Source organism: Plectrocnemia conspersa, unplaced genomic scaffold (assembly GCF_051122295.1).
Source record: "Plectrocnemia conspersa isolate PC_06_02 unplaced genomic scaffold, ASM5112229v1 ptg000009l, whole genome shotgun sequence".
NCBI classification, from domain to species: domain Eukaryota; kingdom Metazoa; phylum Arthropoda; class Insecta; order Trichoptera; family Polycentropodidae; genus Plectrocnemia; species Plectrocnemia conspersa.
In genome coordinates, this window is record NW_028277173.1 from 12,848,440 (window position 1) to 12,871,989 (window position 23,550).

Genomic DNA, 23,550 nt, shown 5'->3' on the forward strand with positions numbered 1-23,550 from the left:
GAGTGCTCACACAAACTTTTATAATTATCAGTTGCTTAATTTTAATAATATGGCAATTTAAAAATTGCGATTATTTGGCACATTTTTCGATCGCGCGCAATATGCCAGCTGTACTTGACAGCAGCCGCCGCGCTGACGTCATTCACGGCCGCCGTCCGGACGGCATATGAAATTTGTGGCAGTGTGGCCACTACTCGGAAGTCGGCGACCTCAGCGGACTTCAGTTGAACTTTGCTTCGGACAACTTCCAGAGAGTGTAGTGCAAGCATTACGTTGACCTTAGCGATAATATAAGTGTTGTCAATCACTTCCGTCTATATTAGCATTTTATTATTATGTGCTTTCGTAGTTCTACCACTGTCCTAAATAAAAAATGAATGGCTGTCTACTACTTATATTATATAATATAAGTGTCGCCACTACCAATATTCCTAATTTATTTATAATTCACAATTTTTTTTATTTGAAAATATAATTTAATATGTCTTTAATTAATTTAGTATCAATCTAATATCTACATATGTTTATTTTTTGTCTGTATCAAAGGCGTACTCCACTTTTTACCCACTGCGCTATGTCTGATCTATAGGGTAAATGTTAGCTTTATATAATGGATTCTGACCAATCAAATAGACGTTTGCTATACAACGGACCTGATGGACGAAGATCGGTTAGAGAAAAAAAACGTCGATGGTTGGATGATGTGAATAGAGCTGTCAATTCAGCCGGAGTTAACAACTGGGGTCTGGTGAAGGGAGAAGGAGGAGGAGATGTCGTGCCAGCGTTTAAATGGCAAAGTTGCATTATAAAATATTTTATAATGTTGAAAAAATATGTTTTTTTCAATTCAGAATTAAATTCAATCTTACTGTGCGTTGCTGAGGTATTGCGTTTATTGTGGAAAACAATTCATGAATTCGGCGTCTGGGTATGCAGGTCAAGGTTTCGAAGGTCGGCATTCTGAGGGCATCCCAGTGCACGCGGATTGACGTTTCGGTCCGGCGGCGGCCCTCGTTGTCCGAGTGATTCGCTTGGCGACGTGGAGTCGCCGACGGAAATAAACCTTCTCTCCTACTACGAAGCAATATTTATGTTTGTGTCTTAGAATCGCAACAGTTGTCAGTTTGGCGTCTAAAGCACGGAAACCCTTTGATTATCAAGCTTTTTAAAAAATACTGTTTAAACTAAGGGGGACCAGATTTTGAAAATATTTAAGGACACTAAAATAATGTCAACTCGGAAATTTTTGTTCACTTAGAGATGCTGCGGGAGTTAAAAAATCACCTCGGACATTTTTATTCAAGGAGGACAAAGGAAAACAATATTATTGAGAAAGACGTAGTCATAACTATATTGAAAGAACATTTTGTAAAAACTTGAATTGCTGAAACAAAATAAAGCTCGATTCCACTCGTAAGGTATATTTTAAAACTAACTAAAAAATCTCACTTCGTATGGGGATGAACCTAAGTAGTGGTCATTGCGTATATCAGAGTAGAATAATAATATGCAGTATTCATGTATTTTTTATTTTATAATATTTACATTAGTAGAAATAAATATATGCGATACGATAAAAATCTCTCGAAAATAAATATTATTGAGATAGGTATTCTAAAGTAAATATTAAATGTGAAAAAATGAAAATTAAAATAAATACTATTTTAATCACATAAATATCACAATCATCGATCACATAAACCTGTTTTTAGCAGCTTTACAATAGTCTACACACTTATTTCTCATAAGGTAACTGACAAAAAATATTATAATATAGGAATATACATATGTTATTGACATCAATTGGCTAGTTGTGCTCTGGCTCCTGGTATTAAAACTTACGAGATATCTAGAAGCGGTCGATAAAAGACGATCTTTTGGCAAAGATTTACCTCCCGCATTTTTAAAAATATTTTTTTTCGACAATGTAATCAATGAATGAAAGTGAAGAAATAAACGAGACACAAATGATTTTGTACGCAGTTATCATATTGATTTTTATTAGTACTCGTAGATAACACAATAAAGGTTCAGCGTAAAAAGTATTTTTAGAAGCACCTGAATGTAAAGAATATTGTTTATACACTTCTTATTGTTTGAAACACGAAATATTTATAAATAGTCAGACGGATTGACTATATTTTTCTTTCGGTAACACCAGTATTGAAAATTCCGATATTATTGTAATCTCTAGTTACAACGGGGTAAAGTTGTATCAACTAGGTAAGTCAGTCAGACATAATGAATACTTACAAGTAAGTATGAACCACCAGAATTTTCAGTCAGGTAATCAGTAACATATATATAATTAATTATAAATTATTATGTGTTTTATGAATTACAATCAATATATGTCACTTTGCAGCTGGTGCCGGTTCTTATTAAATAAAAATTCGAATCCTTATTAAGCTTTTGTATTACGCTATTTAAGCTTTTTATTTAATGAATAATATAATGCACTTAGAAGATCCTACAAGTTGAGTTAATTAGTTTATTGAATCCAAGTAATTATCATATCACAAACTATGTATCCCTAATAGTTGGTATATATTGTATATTGTTAAGAAATTAAAAAAAATGTATATACATATATATATTCAGTTCTTCTACAACCAACCTCAATGGCATTGAACATACATACATATGTGTGCAATGATCCATTTCGAATTTCACTGAATCCTAGCGATTTGACATCGCGCTTCAAGTGGTTTCAATTACTAAATCGCTCGGCCTTTATTTTTAAAGAAAATAAACAATGACGAATAAAAGATGAGTGCTTATCGCATTATAAACTTTACATAGCAATGTCATAAACGGAGCATCAAAAATATGCTGGCAGGTAAAAATAATTAAATATCATACGCAGGTACAAGAATTAATTTAAGCGTGACGCCCAAGTTTAGTTAAATTCTAGAAAAAAAATTATAAATTTATTAATGTATTGATTTACTATTTCAAAAAAGTAATGTATGGCTTTATTTTTATACTTAGTTAAGTAAAATTAAAGCATGACACTAAAAGATAAAATGCAACTTCAAAAATTATTTAAGATTCTTGAACTCCTATAATTGATTTAAATTTTACATTTAGCTGATAAATAAGTTTTCATAGTATTTTAAGGTCTAAATATTGCTTTAATTAAACAAGGGAAACCATAGATTCGCTCGAGTCTATTAAGTTTCCGACCAAAAACTCCCCAAAGACTCATGAATGAATATTGCTTATAACTGTTGTTTTAATCTATTCCTAGATGTCTTCTGCCGTCCGGAAGTTGTGGGCAGTATTCCGGGAAAACTGCGCATCCACTCTATTCTCGCAACGTATTCAAAAAACGAAGGCGTAAGATAATTCCGTATTATGTGCATAGCCGATTTCGGTTCTAGCCTTTGATTCGATTCAGACCTGTGTAATATTTTCGGTATGTAGCGTATATAGTATGGGCGTTGGTGAGAAATAAACACCTCAGTCATTGGGTGTTGAATAAAAATAAAAATAAATAAGACTATTATAATAATCATTCAGTGGTGCTATTAGTTTGGTTATTTATATGAGATTTGAGCGTTCCCTAATTGAAATGCTACCAAGAATCTACTAATATAATTTATAATTTGAGATAAATGTTTATTTAACATTATTCCAAATGGCACGTGTCGCTCACATACTCGGAAAATTGATAAGAAAATTGATATGCGTCCTTGGCTTTTAATGAAACGCGAATAAAACTAAAAAACCCATTTAGAAAATGAATTTGACATTCTCGTTTTATGGAAGTGCTTTTATTAAATTAACCCGCCTTTTATGCGTAAAAAATTGAGCATTTAATTTTTTAAGAAAAGCAAATAACGTGACCCTTATTTTTTTCAATTTATATTTAAACTCTTGGTAGTTAATTAAATTATTAAGTATCAAACTTATCAAGCATGATATATCAGTTGTATAAATCATTACTTATAAAATGTAAAGTTATTTATATAATTAGTAAATAATATTATAAAATAATAAATATTACATATTACATATTTTGGTACATTGCTTAAAATTAGATTTGTTATTTAAAATCGTGTTATGATGCTATTGCAAACGAATAAGGCACTCAATTGCTTTTATTTCGTATTGATTTTTTTGCTTATTGAAATATGTGTATATCAAATTTTAAGAACAGAGGATGCAAAATTTATGTGCAATTTGTGCGGTAATCTTAAAATAAATCTATCAGTTGCGCTTGTATTTAAAAAAAATATAAACTTTGTAAAAGTGAGTTGTTGGTTGTTTTAATAAATAAATAAAAATATGTTATTATTATATGATACAATTATTAACAACCCTTAGGTAAAGATCTATTATTATTATAATATTTTCTGCTTTTATTATTATACAATAAAAAAATACGGAATAACTATATTGATATTTAAAATATTCTTTGTATCATATATATAGCATTTGTAGCCCTAAATAATGCATTTTTTTTAGTACGTAAAATTCAATATGTTAAAATATATACAACAAAATATTATAAAACGCCTTAAGATGTCTAACCGTAGTAAAAGCATGTCAAATAATAAGTCTTTGTAGGGAATACAAATTAAATTAAATTGTGATTTGCAATAGAAATTAAGAACTGTTTTTAATTTTTAATGAAGCACAAAATTTAAGTTAATTTGTAAACATTATTCGCATTTACAACTCGTCAATAGTTAAGAGAATCCAAGAAGATGATTAAATTTAAACCAAAACTAACATTATTTCAATCAAATATTGATCCATCCACCGGTTATTTCAATATCCGTTTATTCTTTTGAATTGAAATCAGGTATAGCATTCAGAAATAAACTCAATAATAATAATAATGATACATTGAACTTTAATATAATCATTTTTTATCCCATCAAAATTTGAGTGTTCAATGCGAAATAAACAATAAGAAGAAGAAAATCTTTGATCTCGAACTCTTGATTTTTTCTCAAAATAATCATAAAATAAACCACGATCAAATCATCGTAGTCCAAAAATAAAATTAGGTAATAAAAAAAATCGCCACGACAAATATCTGCTAATAAGTCATAATCGTTTGCGGAACGGGCTAGGTTTTTACTCGCAAAAAAACACAGGCGACGGGCATAGATCATTGTGACGACAAACGACGCCCGAGACCATAGATCTGGTCCAGATTCCAAGGTTGGAACATCATCCATCACCAGGTCGCACGAAGCGAATCTACACAGATTTATCAGACACGCGACCGTACTAATTCAATTATTGCCCGATGATAAATCACCATTGCCGCGAAACACGTTCGAAACTATTTCATAACAGCCCATATATATTTTATAATAAAGATAAATTACACATTTGAACTAAGTCGGATCTGTGAGATCAAAATAAAGAATCATCTCAAAGATGAATGTTATTCTGATTACCTTGTTTTGATAAGACTTAATGGGAACCAACTTTTAATGTTTTATAATATAATCAACAAAAAAACTGACCATCCTGTTTAATTATATTATACAAAAGAACCAATATGTTTTAATATTCGACTTATTATTATAGTAAAACCATAATTATAAAAAATGTAAAATAACTCACCAGAACTAATATTTGCAAAGCTTCTACGTACGATCGTTCTGTGTCGTAAAGTTCTACGACTACGTGTGTTCGGGTGTCCTGGAAAAAAGCAAAATAATTATTAATAAAAAATAAATATATTTATAATTTAGTTAATACTTTATTAATTTAGTTTGGTACATCCAAATCGATCGAACGATAAGGGTGATATTGGAACGATAAGTAGAGTATATGAATTAATTGTGCTGATAATACGATATAGCACAGTGCAAAAATTTATATTCACGTGAGGTTTATATAATACATGATTATGTTACAATACTTTACACTATAGTGCTTCAGATGCTTAAGGATATATTTTTTAGATAAGCTACCTACATATGTATAATAAATGATATCAAGAAGCAATATCAGACAATTTTTATTAATGCAGAATATTATTGTATCGTTAGATATTTATATTTTTCACTATTATGTAATATATTTAATATTAAACATCATAAAGCAGTCTTTATTTAATGAACTACTATGTTTAATAAACTACTATAACAATATATTTAAAACAATTTCAAGCATCTGATAAGTGGCACACACTCGGTCCTTAAATCCATAAAATAATTATTATCAAGTATTAAACAAAAAAAAATTAATATCCTGTTCCTTTTTGATTGAGCTATTTTATAGTTGATTAAGAACAAATGTAAATTTAATAAATTAAGTTATTTTTGGACCGAATTGCTTTCAGTGATAATGAAGCTAGCAACTTTTCTTAAATACCAGCATGATAGACGTATGGAAGTCGCTAAAAATTGACATGAAAGTCTTAGTTACGTTAGTGCTTTCTATTTTCTGTATTGTCTGGAAGGTCGGAATTATTGAATATTATATAATTTTAATTTCAGTAAATCATTAAAGATAATGTTTATCTAGATTTTATTAATCCTACAAATTAATATAGAGATGAATAATTAAAATTGAGCTAGGTCGTACTAGGTATAATAAGGAGCTACTTCAGCAACATATTCAAACAACAAAAAATTCACCCGCATTTACTTTTAAGATGAACATAATTTACTCATCACAAAACTTTATTAGTATTCATAATATATCATGTTTTTCTATCAACTGAAATATCAAGTAAAACATTAAATTCAATCAACTCCAACGTTATGTTTGAAATTATTATTAAGAGAGATTATAATTTATGACAAAGAGACAAAACTGAACTAAGTAGAGTCACTCTTCAATTTCACTGTAGAAACGCTTTAAGACATTGGAAGAGCCATGATGATATAATCGATTCTATATTACGTAAGCATTTATTATACATAAGTAAACTTGAAGATGGATTAAAAAGATATATTAAAGATCAGTGAAACTCAAAAAACTACATTAAGAATATAGGAAATGCTGTTGTAATGAAATAAATATATAAAACCTACAGTAATAAATATTAAACAACTACAAGGAACATACATGAAAGTTAATACAATTCAGCAATTTATTTATTAAATGGTGTAGCTATTATTTTACTATATATGTATCGAAATTTATATTTTAAATTTAAAGTGGCAAATAAATAACATTTTATTTAAATGATTTCTAAAGTAAATTTAAGCTCTGTGAGAAATATTATAATTATATTAACGTAATTTGATATTAGATATAGTGTATAGCGAGAAATGCTTTCAGCGACATGCTTTGGTAACTTAATGTTATTATACGATATGAATATGTTTTCTTGTAAAACTGAATATGTAGTATGAAGCTATCAGGTGGGTGTAGGCGTTTTTTTCCATAGGTCAAAGGTGAAAGAGGTTGCGGGGGTTGACCACCAGCGGCTCCCTTAGCAACAGGTTGTTCCCAGCTGCTAAGCAACCAACCGTGAAAAGGAATATACAGTCGAGCTTGATTATACCCAATAGAGAATACAGGGATGCAAGTAAATTGATTATAGATTTTTTTTTATGTAAAACGCCCTTTCAACTGATATTATATACATTATAATCCTTTAAATATATTATAGTATAAAAACATATTTCTATATTAATTTGAATATATAAAACCCACACGCGCGATACGCATGAAAACTTATTTTCATATAATGAAGAATTTAAAGACGAATCATTCAGCAAAGGGCATAGTGTCAATTTTTTAAAATTCCAAAGTAATAATATTATTATTAAAAAATAAATCCAACAATATGTTAAATTTTTCAAAGAATTTTCGAAACAATATTCGATATCACAAAGCATGAGCGAATTCCAAGGCAATAAACAGAATTGCGCCAGAGCTGAATAATATTTAAGTGTTCCTAAAATATATATATATATATTGATAATCAGATGTAAATTTTATTTATATTCTTTCTAATAATAATAATAAATATTTCATTGAGGTATTCCACATTATCGATTCACAGTTTAATACGATAAGCCCCAGTGTGTATTATGAATGCTTTAAGCTCGTTATTACAATCTGGATTAGATTTATACTCCTCTAGGTAAATAAAAAATCTCTTTATCAAACTTTTTGTATAAATCATAATGGTAAGAGTTCTTAATTCTAGTGACTTATAATTTTAATAGTATATTTTATAAAATAAAAAATCATATGTCTGTGTGATTAGAGAATAGCATTGCTTTACGACAATCGGAAAAATTCGAAAATATTCATTAAGCGAGCTTTTGAAAACTCTAATGGTACCAAAAATAAAAATATGGGTTATCTATTGTGCAACGTCGATCTCGTAAACGCAGCTTCCGTATTACATAAGAGGCACTCTGTACAACTATTGCATCCGGGCTGCACAGTCACAAAATCAATATCGACATTTGAGAGAAAATTTTCCCGTGGAAAACTACTACGCAAGATCCGGTGACCGGAAAGTTTGGGAAATTGGATTTCAATCCAATTTCTTGCCATCGGCCAACCCTTAGGGGGTTGATTATACGTTATTGATATATTATATTATACCAATATATTTATTATACATACATAAATGATCATGAGAGCTTATTTTGGACCACTTGGAAACAACAACGGTTTATTTTCTCTTATGGGCCTCAAAAGACGCGTGTCAAAATTTTGCCGCTCGGTAATAAATTTGTCATCTATCGACATTGATATGTCATCGAATGTACTAATATAGAACGTTTTTGCATAAAATTTAGACCGTCATCTACACCCACGCCAGAATTTTGTCGTGCTCAGTACGTCATTAATTATGTGAATAATAAATATCACAATTAAAATATGTGGATTAAATATTATACACATAAAATAATATATTATTATTTGCATTACCATGCGTAACATAGAATATACTCATAAAAATATGAGAACATCTCATAAAAATGCTACGGTAAATACTCCGCGATTAAAAAGATCAACAAATTTACTATAAATGCAAATAGAGCTACTAAACCCATAGTGCAATCTAGTCTGGTATTGAAAGTTATATAGAGTAATATAAATTTGAACATCTCTTTGTGGCTACTGTAAGTTTTAACCATCTGCGTCATTATTCACAAATTGAAAGATCACCATAACAACCACTTGAACAACGACAATATAAATCTCTCACACTACAATAGTACCATTTCCGTTATGAATACTAAGACCTTGCATATCCCATAACGAAAGAGAGACCTCCATATCCCAAAAGAGTAAATCGTGCACGGACACCAAATATCACACAATAGCACAATCCTTTTAAAAATGTTTATCGCCTACTATCACCGATAATAAAATTAACCCTAAGACAACAAGTTCGACCATGCTTTTATTAGCATATTATTCAAAATCTTATTTATTGATCCACAAACTAGCCGTCTGGGCCGTGTTTTCTCTTAAGAACACATCTTGAAGGCGTGTTTAAGAAGCCATGCAATTGTTTTGTAATCATTCTGCGAATCATCAGAGATGTCTTGAACGATTAATATAAAACATGTAACACTTGGTCACATCGGGGCAGACTCTAGAGAGACAATGAGGCAAAAACTTGGACCTACACAAACAGAGCTACAGAGTGCCAAAGACACGTGAGACATCAGCAAATAATCCAGAAAACATCAATAAATTAAATACAACTCAACGAGTGGAAACGAAAATCCAATATTTTGATACTGTGGTAAAATGTATATATATTTTGCTTATTCTGGAGTACCGCAGTGATTCATTTTCTCCCCTTTGCTAATTAATATGGGTGTTGTAGATAACTTTAATTATGAATTAAGTATAATAGAAATATGGTTAAAAATAATGTACTTAAACTAAATGAAAATAAAACCAAATATATGTTTATAAATTATAAAAATATTTTAGATAATAATATAAAAATAGTTATAGATTATAAAAATATTGGATAATATAAAATATTCAGGAGAAATTTTAGACAAAAATTAAATTTTATGGAACCGTGTAATTACATATTAAAAAAAGTATATTATCTAGGATCAAAAATATTAGTAATAATAATTTACAATAATGGTACATTGAAGTGTGAATTTGTATAATAATATTCTTAGGACAATCCGAAAAAATAAAAATGTAGCGGGTTTCCTAAATGGAATAAACCCCTTCGTGCATTAAGAAATAAATTATAATATTTAGTCCTTTTTTTCTGTTTATGTTTTTAATATGTATTATATGCATGTTTAGTGTAAAAATTAGCTATACTACCTAAATAAATTAATAAAATAAAATAAAAATAAATAAATAATAAAGCACGATCTGAGCTAAGTTTCTAAGGGTCATAATGTGTGAAGCTCAATGACTTCCAGCTGTGAATTATGCTTATTCTAGTTCGTTACGCTCAGAGCGTCAATGAGAATTCGCAAGAAACAACAATGTTTTCGGCGATAGCTACGAGGAGCTGGTCCAAAATTTATATTATTAAAATATGTATGTATTATATTAAATATGTTTATATATTACGTACGAATTTTTTTCGTAAATATACACATTCAAATTAATAAATATTACTATACTACACGATTTGTAACATAGATAAAATAACTTAATTTATGTATAAAATGATACTCACTTTTTATAGATTTTGCATATTATATACATGATATATTGATTTTTTTAATACATTTTTAGCTTTATATATTAAATATAGATTTTTTAATAGAACAATTAGTTTTTTTATATATAACCCAGTCAAACATTTTTAATATCGATCCATATGCTTGCATTTTAACCAAAATACTTGTAAATTAATTCTGTACAAAGAGCCTTGCTTGAACAAACATTGTGAATTTAATTTACAAACAAATATCTACATTGTCATATTTATAAGTTCGTTAGCTAAATATTTCGTAACATCGTTATATTTTCAACTTACCGGAACGGCTCTGTTCAAACACGTCCAAGCGCATAAATCAGGCTGTGGATTGGACTTTGAAGAGTCCTCCTCTGAATCTGAACTTCTCCTGGCTGGACATGGGTCACTCAGCCGCAAACGAAGACCGTCTCTCAAATTTGCTGAGCTCATCTTTTAATTGTATTATATAACTTTAAAGTCTATTCTTGCACCAAAGCTTTATTGTGTCCCATCGTGCAAAACTTCACACAAATACTTATTATATTATTATTTAGTTACACGATATCTTCCATGATATGGGATTCAGAGAAACAGTGTTGTGGTTATTTTTGTTCGAATTAGTAATTCACGCCCATCACTAATTAAAAAATGTTTATAAAATAAAAGCAAAGTAGAAATATAGATCGCGATGAGTTCGAACCGTATTGCAGGACGGAAAATTAGGACCAGGAATCTGGTCTATAAAACACGACCTTGGGGTCTATATCGGGAGTAGCACTTGTTAGTATATACTCTGGAATTACTTGGATTGCTAAAAATATTTAATTCCGAGTACTATTTATTGATCGATGGAAATGTCGCACGATTCCACTGCAACATGAATATGATGAACAAATTTAATCGTATATGTTACGAATAGTATTATTAAGCATTTTCTTCTAGTCTTCGTAGAAGGTCGTAGCATCAATGCAATAAGTACATTTCGTAAAGTATCAATGATAAAATTCTTTCGTGAAAAAGTTAATAATAAAGTTTTTGTATGTTTTTCCTTTTATCTGAAGAAATACGTATCCCAAAAGTTTGAAAGAATTCCAAGTAACATTGCCCCTATGTCTACTTATATCTATGTTAGATACAGAGTATTCCTAAAGTAACTATTATGTGGAAATTAAACATTTTTAAAATATATTGTCAAAATTGTCATTGCTATCAGTGGCGTAGCTAGGGTATGTGCCGCCCAGGGCGATCCTTAAAATTGCCCCCCCCCCCCATTAAGCTCTTGTTATTTGTAAATTTATATATGTTTTAGCGCATTCAGGGTTAAGAACCACACTAGACGATCCCATTGCGAATATGCCGCCCCCAAGCAAGTGCCGCCCGGGGCGGCCCCCCCTCTCCGCCCCCCATTGCTACGCCACAGATTGCTATTATTATTACAAAAATAATGTGATACGAATTCATGTAATTTCTTGTAATTAGAATCGAGGCATATACAAAAAAAAATTAAAAAAGCCATTATAAAACAAACTCTACTGAATAAAGCTATTCACGAACTTAGTAGTAAAATATCAAGTAATCATTGAAAAAGGGTAAATATACTTATGTATACATTTTGTAAAATATATTACTTAAGTGTTTTACACAGATTAAGATTATTAAATCTATTTTTTAAAATGAATACTAAAAAAGTATAAAGTGTATATTATTTTTTACCAACATTTGTAATTTTAATTCGACACGAACTCTAAACAGAAATTATTATTATTGATATGTTTTTTTTAAGTAACTTTTTAATTCAAAATAACATTAACAAAATAACAGAAACATTTTTGCAACGTATAAAGACGACGTGAGTGTGTTAAAATTGTACCGATTGAATTATTCTAAAAAAGCCTGTGCTAAAAACACAGTTTTCACAAACAAAATTTCCGAATAACAGTCTGAATTTATCGTTAACGAACGGCCTTTAAAGAGTGTTTAAGAGGTACAATTTAATGTGCTAGCACCGGAACGATTGACATTTGTTGAAATACATGTTTCCATATAAATTTCCGGAATGTTTTGAAAAATGTGTTCATATAATTCGTTTTATTTTTGTTTAAATTATTTTTCTCTTTACGTTATAATATATATGTAATACATTTTAGATATATTTGGACTATATATGACGGATATTCGGAATATAAAAACATTTTCACTAGGCACCAGTTGCAACAACTTGTTGGTAAAAAATGACCTCGAAATTATGTTAGTTCAGTGATTAGTTTTTTATGTGAAAATGGGAGAAACTATTAAAAATAATATTTACAACTTAATAACGTCATTGTTATGAACAGACTAAAATATAATATAAGTATCGTAAAATATGCGCGCGTTGGGTGTCGATATATTTATAACATTTGAATGAATCAAGAAACTTGTTTACAAAAAAATTGAGATTGCATTATAACAGTTAACGTAGCGTACGTTAATCCTAAATAAAATATATTTTCTACTTGTATCTTCACTTTCCAAATATATCTCGTATGTATATTAAATATTATGAACGAATTAATAAATAAATTAATGAACATATTGAATATTGTTTTAACTATAAAAAAATATTGAAATAGAGCAAAAATAAAACATAGTATTTATAGTATTTGTTTAATTTAAATACATATTATTAAGTATGTTTTGGAATTGATATTATTTATTAGATCCATAAAGTCAGGTGCATTATATATTTTTTAATTTCATTTATCTGCCCTTGATTTGCGATTTATAATAGTGTCGGTTTTACTGCCAAGAAAGATGCAATTAAATAAAAATATAAATATATAATTTTCAATGTAAATACTAAAACACCTATAAAACTTAATTTATAACATCCAGAAATTAACGTCAAATAAAACATTTTTATTGATACAACGTATGAATTTCTATGAATTAAATGAGAAGCAAACCCAAAAAGTTTCATAAATAAAAAGTTTATATAATTGAACTACGTTTGCATGCATCATAAGTATTCCTGGGCCAAGTCGATAAATCACGATTAAGTGATCGGTTAGACGTTATTAAACGTGTTAGAATGGCGCCAGGAAGAGTTTCGAAACGCGCAGCGAGCTTTACGAGCTTACAGATAACGAAGAACGCTTTGTATCGTCTTCAGTATCTGTCTACGCATGTTGCCGTGTGTAACATGTGTGAGCTTTTCTTGGTGAAGACCGAGGAAACTGGCGAAAAATCGCATGTATAATTATAGCAGCGCACCCAATGGCACGAAGGTCGATACAGTTTACACTTAAGGTCGGCACAATATAAATATTGCGGAAAAATGCGTATTCATTTTTTTTATTCTTCGAAACGATTTCCGTTCCAATTTCGTCCATTCAGTTTTTGCGCATTGGAATAAGAAATATCTTATGATATTATTTAGATAAGTTTTAATGCGCGGAGCTTTTCGTGGCATTAATTCATAGATAACAAAATATTAGGATTTAATATGATATTTAAACCAACATTTTATCAATGTGTAAAGCAGTAAACTGAAAAACACAAATCATAACAGGAGACATAAAATTTCTCTGTATAAAAAACGCTAATCCGATAATTTCAAAATGGCTTGTAAACATATTGTTTTATTAAAAATTTATATACAACTAAGAATCCATGTAAGATTCTAAGAGGAGTAGCTAAAATTATTTAATGAAAATTTTACATTTATAATTCATTTATAATTATAAATATTTTTCGCATTTCCAACACACCCATTTCCAACACAATGTAAAAAATTAGAGTATACGAAATTTAAACACGCAAAAGCCTAAATTTTAATAGATATATGTTATACTATATGAGTGTACAAATTTACAGATTATTAATATTAATGGGTTTACTATTAATATTATATAAGGTGCACCATAACTTTATTATTTAAAATTTAATAATCTTACTTTTATTCGTTATTAACTACACAGTAAAATACCGATTTATATGTAAAATTAAATGTTGTTTTAAAAATAATTCTTGTCACAAATATAGGATTTAATAATAAAATTATACGTTGAATCATAAGTTTTTTCCATTAAAATATTATCGATTTCATATGTATTTCATAATATTTTAGATTATTATATACTGTGTACAGTAGATTTTTTAAATCATTTCTAACTACAATAAGTCATGTGTTGCGGAAATGTATCTGCAACTTATAAAATCAAACTTTTGCTGATTTGAAAATCAAAAAGAACTAGATCATTTAATGGAACTGAAATAAAAAATCTCAAATAAGAGCATAAATGGATCGAGATCTTCGAATATTGATTCAAAAATAAATGGGCTCCTTAAGTGATTTTTCATATTGTAAAGGGTTGCCGCAGTATTGTTAATGGCTAATGCTACTTCTCATCCGAATGAAAGCATCTTATGGTTGCAATTTTTGTGCCACCTAATATTATAGGTTTAATTTAACTCATGAATCAAGCAATGAAACGAAAAAAATCTTGCTAAAGAAGATGATGGTTTGATCAATTTCTGGCAAAAAATGACGACATTAATTGCTGCACATGAAATAGCCAGTATAATAAAGCCAGTAACACTTGTTCGGTCCTGGAGAAAGATTCTTTTTAACGTGGAAATAAATGTATCGTATTATATTTATTTTTTATTATATCTTCCATTGTAACCTAACAGGCTTAAGCCCAATGCGTTACAACGGAGTAAAGAAACTGCAAGTCTGAGAATCGGTATATTAATAATTGAATATGCGACGCGTTGTAAGTCTGAATTGAGATTTTGATTGAAAAACGTTATATAAGTGATTCTGCGATTTCAACCAACTTTTATAAAATATAAAAAAAACTAGAGTTGGCAAAATAAAAAATTATTTAATATAAAAAAATGTAACGTTTTTAATTTATATTTCGTTGTTTTCTAAAAAAAATATTTTTTTGTCAAATTTTTCTATTAAATATTTTTAAAAGACCACTATTATATTTAATTTTCAAATTATGTATTAGTAGTTTTCGACAAACGTTATAAATGATCCATAGGTACTTGCTTTCATACAGTGCAACAAAGTTACAACATCATAACGTTATTCCACAATTGAAAATGCTCATTCTTGACAAAATCCAATATCGTGATATATAGATACTAGTTAAGTAAAAATTTTTGATGAATGAATTGTGAAATATAATATTATAAAAATCCAAAAACGAACGTATGTAAATTTTTCACCTCCAGTAAAATTGACTATTTACGTATTTAAGCTTACAACGTTATTCGCGTCGCATATTCAATTATAAATTATTATGTCTAATATAATTAATAATAAGCTGCAGTTAGAACCATTTTATTTAATAATAGCGCATTTTTTATAAATAAAACTTCGAGTGCCGCTGATGGGGCTCGAACCCGCAACTTCAGAGTTTCTAGTATGAGACGTTACGGACTACGCTATTTCGTCCTTATAGAGACTGAGGCAAGTAATATATCTCGAATATGCAGATTAATGGAAAATTTAAAATTCTTTGAAAATATCGATCGGAAAAACATCGAGAAGTGGTTTAATCGCGATTCAAATGATCCGGGGTTTTAATGCTTGCATGATGCGTATGTCGTTTTTATTGTCACAGAATAAAAAGGGAGTTAAGTGAGTAAGAATACAAGTGAAAAAGATACTAACGATGACTTCTGTTGATACTGTACTGGACTAGATCGAGCAAAAATGATTCGAATATAACGATAAAATAGATCTTAGAAAAATTCGTACTGATATTCGAAATTATTGAGAGTTTCTCAACATCAAACGAGAACCACAGTTTTTTTTTAATAAATAAAGAATGGATAATCTGGATTGTAAATATATTATATATATTTTAAAATTAAAAAAAAATTTATTGTTCGGATTATCTAGGTTTTTTCAATTTATATCGATACATTAGAAACAAAATGCATTTTTTTTGTAATTATAGTAAAATGAAAAATATACTTTCTGTTAACATGAGCAACTAAAAGTTATGTTTAAACCTAATTATATTTTTGCCACAAAGATAAATAATTCGATCAAATGATATAAATGAAAATAAATGCCTCAGTAGTATTTATACCTGAATAAAAAAATATAATTTTGTGAAAACACTACTTTAAAGCTCGTCAAATTCATAATACAAATATATATTTAAATTATTTTTTAGTATGATGTCAAAATAAATGTGTTTAAGAAGATCTTAACTAAATTGATTAATTGAGTTTAAATTTAAAAAAACAAGTCACACTAAGCTTTTTTATTAATTATTATAACTTATATTTTATTTAATCCCTAACTTAATTATATTTAAAAAAAAACTTGTGGCATATAACTCAATAGCAGATTGAATTGAATGTTTCGGAATAATAGAGTTTATATAATATATAAAGCCTAAAGTAAATAAGTACGGCTTTTCTGATTGTAACGTAACACTCAATTCATTTCATAAATCTTTGAAAAGAAATTAAATAATTTATTTATCCACAGTACTAAAATTATGTATTGAAAAAAAACGACTAAAAAATCAATATTTATATTAATGTAGATATGACATTGACTAACTTTTACAATGTTTTACTACTATTTGACTTTAAGAGTTAATAATGAATCGATTGACACAGATCATAGAATAAAAAAGAAACATATTCATAAAACGCACGTATGGCTCTCGCTTCATATAACGACACAGCGGCTCTCTTTCTAAGAGAGCTATTTCAGGAAACGATAGAAAATCGATTCTGGGATAACCGAGCCGACACACGTATATATATATTTATATATATATGTATATATATACAACAAAAAAATCCCAGCATAAATAATTCACGGTGGCTTATGAAGGTTACTTGAATCGCGCGTATGTAGATAAAATATAACCAATATAACCACACCCCGCGCGCCGGGTATTACACTTATTCTCTGGAGTTAATCGGGGCTTTGTTAATGTTTTCGATTAAGGTTTCGCTTGCGGTAGGGTGGTTTGTTATGAGGTGTTTATTCGGGTGTTTGGGTTGTTTTACGCCGTTTTATGCGGTCGTGGACGGGTGAGCGCGACGCGCCGTCACGATGGACGCCTGTGTACTGAAAAACACGAGGAAGACGCCCGTTGCGAGCAGGCGTCGTTTCGACATTGCGAACGACGCATGCTCGCGGAATTTCCATGCTGCGAATGGGTAGATGTACACAGGCGGGAAGCTAGAGCCGTTCGAACGGTGTTGTGTTGTGTTGAGTGACGGAAAAAACGGAAAAGTGGCGGCACGTCGGCAAAGCAGACAGTTGTTGTGGCGGTATGAATGTAAATATTAAGTTTTCGAGTTGCAAACGCTAATAAGTCAATATGGTAGGGGAGAGCGTATTTAATTTATAAATTTAATACAGAATATAATAGACTATACAGATAAATTATATAATATATAATAAAAAATAAATGTTTCATATAAAATACATAAATTGTATTACTTAGTCATTTTTAACAATTTTAATAATTTTATTTATAAAAAAATCAGATCCCGGGATCGTGAACTTGTAATCCAGAAATTTTGATCCTGGATTGAATTCCCTACTTCCAATTATCTGTGCTTAAAAAATACATTTTTAAATTAATTTATATTTTTTAAACTAAGAATGCGCGTTTGTTGTGACATATGGAATAAACGGTGTGGCAATGCAAAGGGACTAAAATAAAAAAATCCTGTAAATTATTATAAATAAAAATGAGCAAAGTTGGATAGATAAGATTGCTTTAAAACTATTGTACAATAGATAGGTTCCTGAAATGAAATTGTTTTTAAAAAGTAAATGATTGCCACGGAAAGCAGTATTGTTAATAGATAATAGTATTTTTATCGAATTAAAAGCATATTAAAACGAACTACGGTCTTATAGTTTAAATGTTGAAAGCTTAATTTGACTAATGGACCAAAGTTTTATAGCTGTGTTATCAATGAAACGATGAGGAATATGATGGTTTGATCAATTTCTATATATAGAATAGCACAATCTTGGTAAAAAGTAAATCTAGTAACACTTGTTCGATCGTAGAAAAAGATTCTTGCTAACCCGGAAATATATATAATAGATATCTGAAATATGCCGATTAATGGAAACTTTAATATGCTTTAAAAATGTCGGTCAGAAAAACATCGATGAATAGTTTCATCGCGATTCAAATATTTTAATGATGCGGATATTGTTTCTATCGTCACTCAAACAGAAGAGGAAGGGAGTGATAGTGAAAATACAAATGTAAAATATACTAACAAGACAGAACTGACTTCTGTCGAAACTTCACTGGACTACATCGACTAAAGAGGATTCGAATTTAACAATACATATATTAGCTTTTAAAAAAAACCCACACTACTTTTCGAAAATTATTGGGAAATTTTCTAAAGTAATGTGAATCACAGATTTTCTTGGTAAATAAAAATATCTGTATTGTAAATATATATTATAAATACTTAAAACCAAATAATATATAAATTGATAGTTTGGATTATCAGTGCCTTTCTTCCCCAGCATAAGCCTAGATCAATGGTCGGCAAACTTATTAGCCAAAGAGCCAAATATGTACATTACAACGATTAAAAAAAAATGAGAGCCAAATCTATTTATTAATTTAGCAAACCTTTATTATAATTTTCCAAATCAATACAAAGACGTTCGAATTTAGAGCTCCATATTTCCTTGTTTTTTAAATCTGGTGCGAATGCCCGTGGATATTTGTGCCAGAGCCGCACTTAAGGGGCCAAAGAGCCGCATGCGGCTCCGGAGCCGCACTTTGCCGACCTCTGGCCTAGATAATCATGAGTATCTTTAGTCACAGTGATCTTTAACACAGTTTTAGATTCAATAGCAGATATAAGCGCAAGCCACTTAGTTTTACTATATATATACATCATTCAAACAATATTTGAATCTCACTGAAAGCTAATGAAATAATATATATATTTTTATTTTTTCATATACATATTTTTTCGCATCAACCCAATATAAGATATATAAATTATATGTTTTTTGTATGAGTAATTTAGTTTTGATAAATACAAATGTATCTTATCTAGCAAATTATCAAAATTAAAATAACTATGTTTTTTTCGTAATATAACAAAAAACAATAAAGTAAATTAATTGGAACATATATGTAGGTGATAATTTTACTCGATATACTTCCTATAAAAACACTTTTATTTGGCAGCAGTATTATATATAGTTTGAAAAGTGACATACAAGTGCCAGTACAAATTAGATATAGCAGTGACTTAAATTAGCCACCGCACTTAATTCGTTTATGCGTGATAAAAAAGTGAAACCTATTGAAATTGATCGACAAATAAAAGTTCAAAATAGTGATGCATGTCTTTCACTCCAGTAAGCACATATGGGTAGACTATTTTAAATATAGACAAGTTTCTGTGCCATTTTTTCAAAAATTGTTGCGAGGTGGTGGAACTGAAGAGCTAACTTCAAAAAATAGAAATGAAAATTGTGTCAGGCGTGGCTAGTTAAAAATGAGACTGAGAGTTATTTATTACACAGTTATAAAAATAAGAGTTTAACACTGTATAATAAATTATTTCAAAATATATACAACACGTCTATGGCCCCTTTAATAAACATTGCACCCCTATCTTCGCGCCGCTACAAATGGGTATTCAACTGTCCAAAGCAGTGCTTTAGTTTATCAGCTGTCAGACCTTTCAGTAGATCTGTCGTTTTCATATTCACCATCTGCACGATTAATCAATTGCAATTATCCATTTAGTCAATATTACGCCAATAATATCAAACTTTCTAATTGCGAATTTGTATATTTTTCATTATATTAGAAGCGAGATATTGGGATATTCTAAATGATCTATTATCGATTCGAACTCTGTTATTAGATTCCTTAGACTCGCTGTTTTTTTCGACTTGATAAAAATGGATAATAAAAATGGCTGGTAACTACAGCGAGATATTATCGAGGTATATTTTGTAAACAATGCTGGTGGAGAAGTGATGTCCTTTGGATGAACCACTGAAGTCTCATATTAGTTGTTGTTTGTTCTCGGTCTCGGTCTGGTTGATTAGCGTCTCGAACCAGTTGATCGTTTCTCCCGATGCGTGTGATCGCCTCTGATCCTCTCATCTCCAACGGCTTGATCGTCTGGCAATGTGACTAAGTGTCAGATCTTTTATACTCTTAATTCGAGTGGTCTTCTTACGAATCACAGATGCATAAAATTTGTTGTTCAATTGCATCACTTGCATATTCGACCAATTAAATATGCTCACGCCTTGAATATTAATTAATAAAAGGTCATTAATGCTTTGGGGTAAATTACAACAGTGGTACGTAAGTGTTATCTTATTGTTATAGCCTTTTATCAAAATGCGTTGGTATCTCCTTTTCATAAGTGCAAAATTGCCGTTTGTATGACCTTAACGTAAATTGCGCAACTGGGTGGAACTCTCATAAAACTATTATTTTTAATTAATGTATAAAATAGTTCACGTTATGTAACAAAAAAATATAAACTGTAATGTCAGTGAAATTATGTATATAACGCGTCTCTCATAGTTGGAAAAAATAATAGAAACGACAAAAAAAATCTGGAATATATAAATTAAGTAAAGTTATTTTGTAGCTCGAAAAATAAACAACATATTTTAAACGAAATATTATAAAATCAGAGATTATTGTATAGAGCTTATACGACAAGCAGTTATAAATTGTCACGTTTGTCACGTAAATATTAAAAGTAACGTTAAATCATATTTGGACAATGGAATGAGCGTTTCGCTTTATACATACAAACATCCAACCAGAATCTGGGGGTATATATGGTAACCAGACCAATATGTAGTACAAAAAAACAAATTTACTTTATAATTTATACATCCAGTCAAATACGCATAAGGCACACATTCTAAATAATAAAACATCTCTTAAACTCCTTTAAAATGATGTACATATACGAGATCATAAAACTTTCACTCGTGTTTGTGAGCGTCAGATTTTTTTTAAAAACATACATATTTTTAAACTGATCTAACTCAAATGTATATTATTTTTATTTATTGTACTAAATGTCTATGCAATGTAGAATATATTATATAAATACAGACCAAGCTACATCATCCTAAGTATTACTATTGTAATGTCAAATACGAACAAAGAAGATGGGTGTAATAAAATAACTTACTTTTATTACACCCAGAAGTAAAGCATTTTTTTTAAATCAACTGGCATAGTCTTTTAAAAATACCAATATAATATATGGTATTGAAAGCCTTACACGCAATTAGTAAATGATTGAATTTATTGTGTAACATATGTGAAAGGTAAAAAGCGTAACCTTACAGTCGAATTATTACCAATAACTATTTATTATGTAAACCTATTGTATATTTTATTCGAATTTAAAATATTTTATTACCCAATTTGCACTAAATAGATGGTAGTTAAAAGCGAATAAGTTTGGAGCACTTTGATGAAAAATCCAGACGCTCTTTATTTATATTAATTCACTCATAAGTGGTCTTAATAACTTTTAATATTTACCCTTCTTGTATAACGCATGTTTAAAAAAACTAAGTTGGGTGTGAAATATTAAATATAATTTTTGATACGAGTGTTCGCACCAGACGTACGCTGTCTAAAAATATTTTCATTCATGAATGTTGGTTGCATTCGCTGTTGATTTTTCATTTACGTCCAGACACACATGTGCATTTGTAATGATATGCACAACGTCGACACATTAGTCTTATTATTAATAACAAATAGGTCAAGGAAATGAGGGGAAATTTCGAGATGCATCCGCTGTCGAGAAAAGCGTTGCAATAGACGCCATATGATGAAAATGGGTTATTAGAACGTAACATACATCACAAAACGTTCAAAAATCGTCTCGTTGAACATCTCAAGATTATTTATCGCACGTGAATAATTATATTGGAGACCCTGTGTCATCGCGTGCTTCTCAAAATATTCAGACGCTGTGGTTATTTTCGGTACACGGACATTTATGTAAGAAAAACGTCAGTTTTATCGCGTCATTAAGCCACATGGTAAAAACTAGTGATATTTGCATAAGGTGATAGATAAATAAACACGTTTTAATGAATTATGAAAAATTGCGTGTTATGATTACGATATAATATGTTTTCTTTACTCAGCCGAGAAAGATCCGTGTCTAATTTTGCGTATTGCAAATTTTATATTACCAGCATAGTATCAGCTGAAAAATCATTGGAATCTGAATCTATTTTAAAATTGTATATATTAAAATAATATTACTTATAATAAACAACACATTTCACTTATTGAGACAAAAAACGCGGTAAGTTATGGTATGTTTTAGGACAGCTTTATTGCTTTTAGAATTTAATAAATTGAAAGGAATGTGCCATATACAAAACAAAAAAAAATCTTACGTCTCAACAACAATTATTTCTAAAAGTGACTTCCCATAGTCAAAGAAAATTGTGTGTTAGTAAATTTAAATTATAAATAAAGCAAATCCATTTACTGACGATGAATTTGTGAAAGAATTTCTGGAAAGCGTAGCAAAAAAATAGTCTTATTCTATAGCTTTGGATGAAGCACTGATGTTACAGATAGCTTAGCTTATTGTGAGGAATTGAATTTAATATTAAGAATTAGCTTTCAAAATTATACTAAAAAGTCTGTTTTTTTACAGGTTTGTATGAAGCAGAAAAAATAACATTAGCAAGATTTCGCTTAATCATTACATATTTGATACAGTTACTGATGGTTGAATAAAATACTAGCTAAATTCCAAAAAAGACCGGTGATTTCCATTTCATAAAGAATCACTACATTCTAGACTATTTACTTTACATAGCTGTACTGTACTTTTCAGTTAGGTGGTTAAGTTATGAAGTTTAAAGGTAAACTAGCATTTTAATTTCAATA

At 29.4% G+C, this 23,550-nt stretch overlaps 1 protein-coding gene across 10 annotated transcripts in view; it reads right to left on the reverse strand.

Moving 5' to 3' along the window:
- LOC148231944 (rho guanine nucleotide exchange factor 17) overlaps positions 1-23,550 on the reverse strand; it is an 80,316-nt gene that overhangs the window by 12,458 nt on the left and 44,308 nt on the right. For 8 of the 10 annotated variants that reach the window (XM_088191697.1, XM_088191696.1, XM_088191695.1 and 5 more), the window contains one exon: positions 5,587-5,664. In XM_088191697.1, the coding sequence (XP_088047823.1) occupies positions 5,587-5,664 (78 nt within the window). Of the gene's footprint in view, positions 1-5,586; positions 5,665-10,915; positions 11,137-17,647; positions 17,720-23,550 lie in introns of those variants that run through there. The other 2 variants (XM_088191699.1, XM_088191698.1) reach the window with 1 other exon arrangement.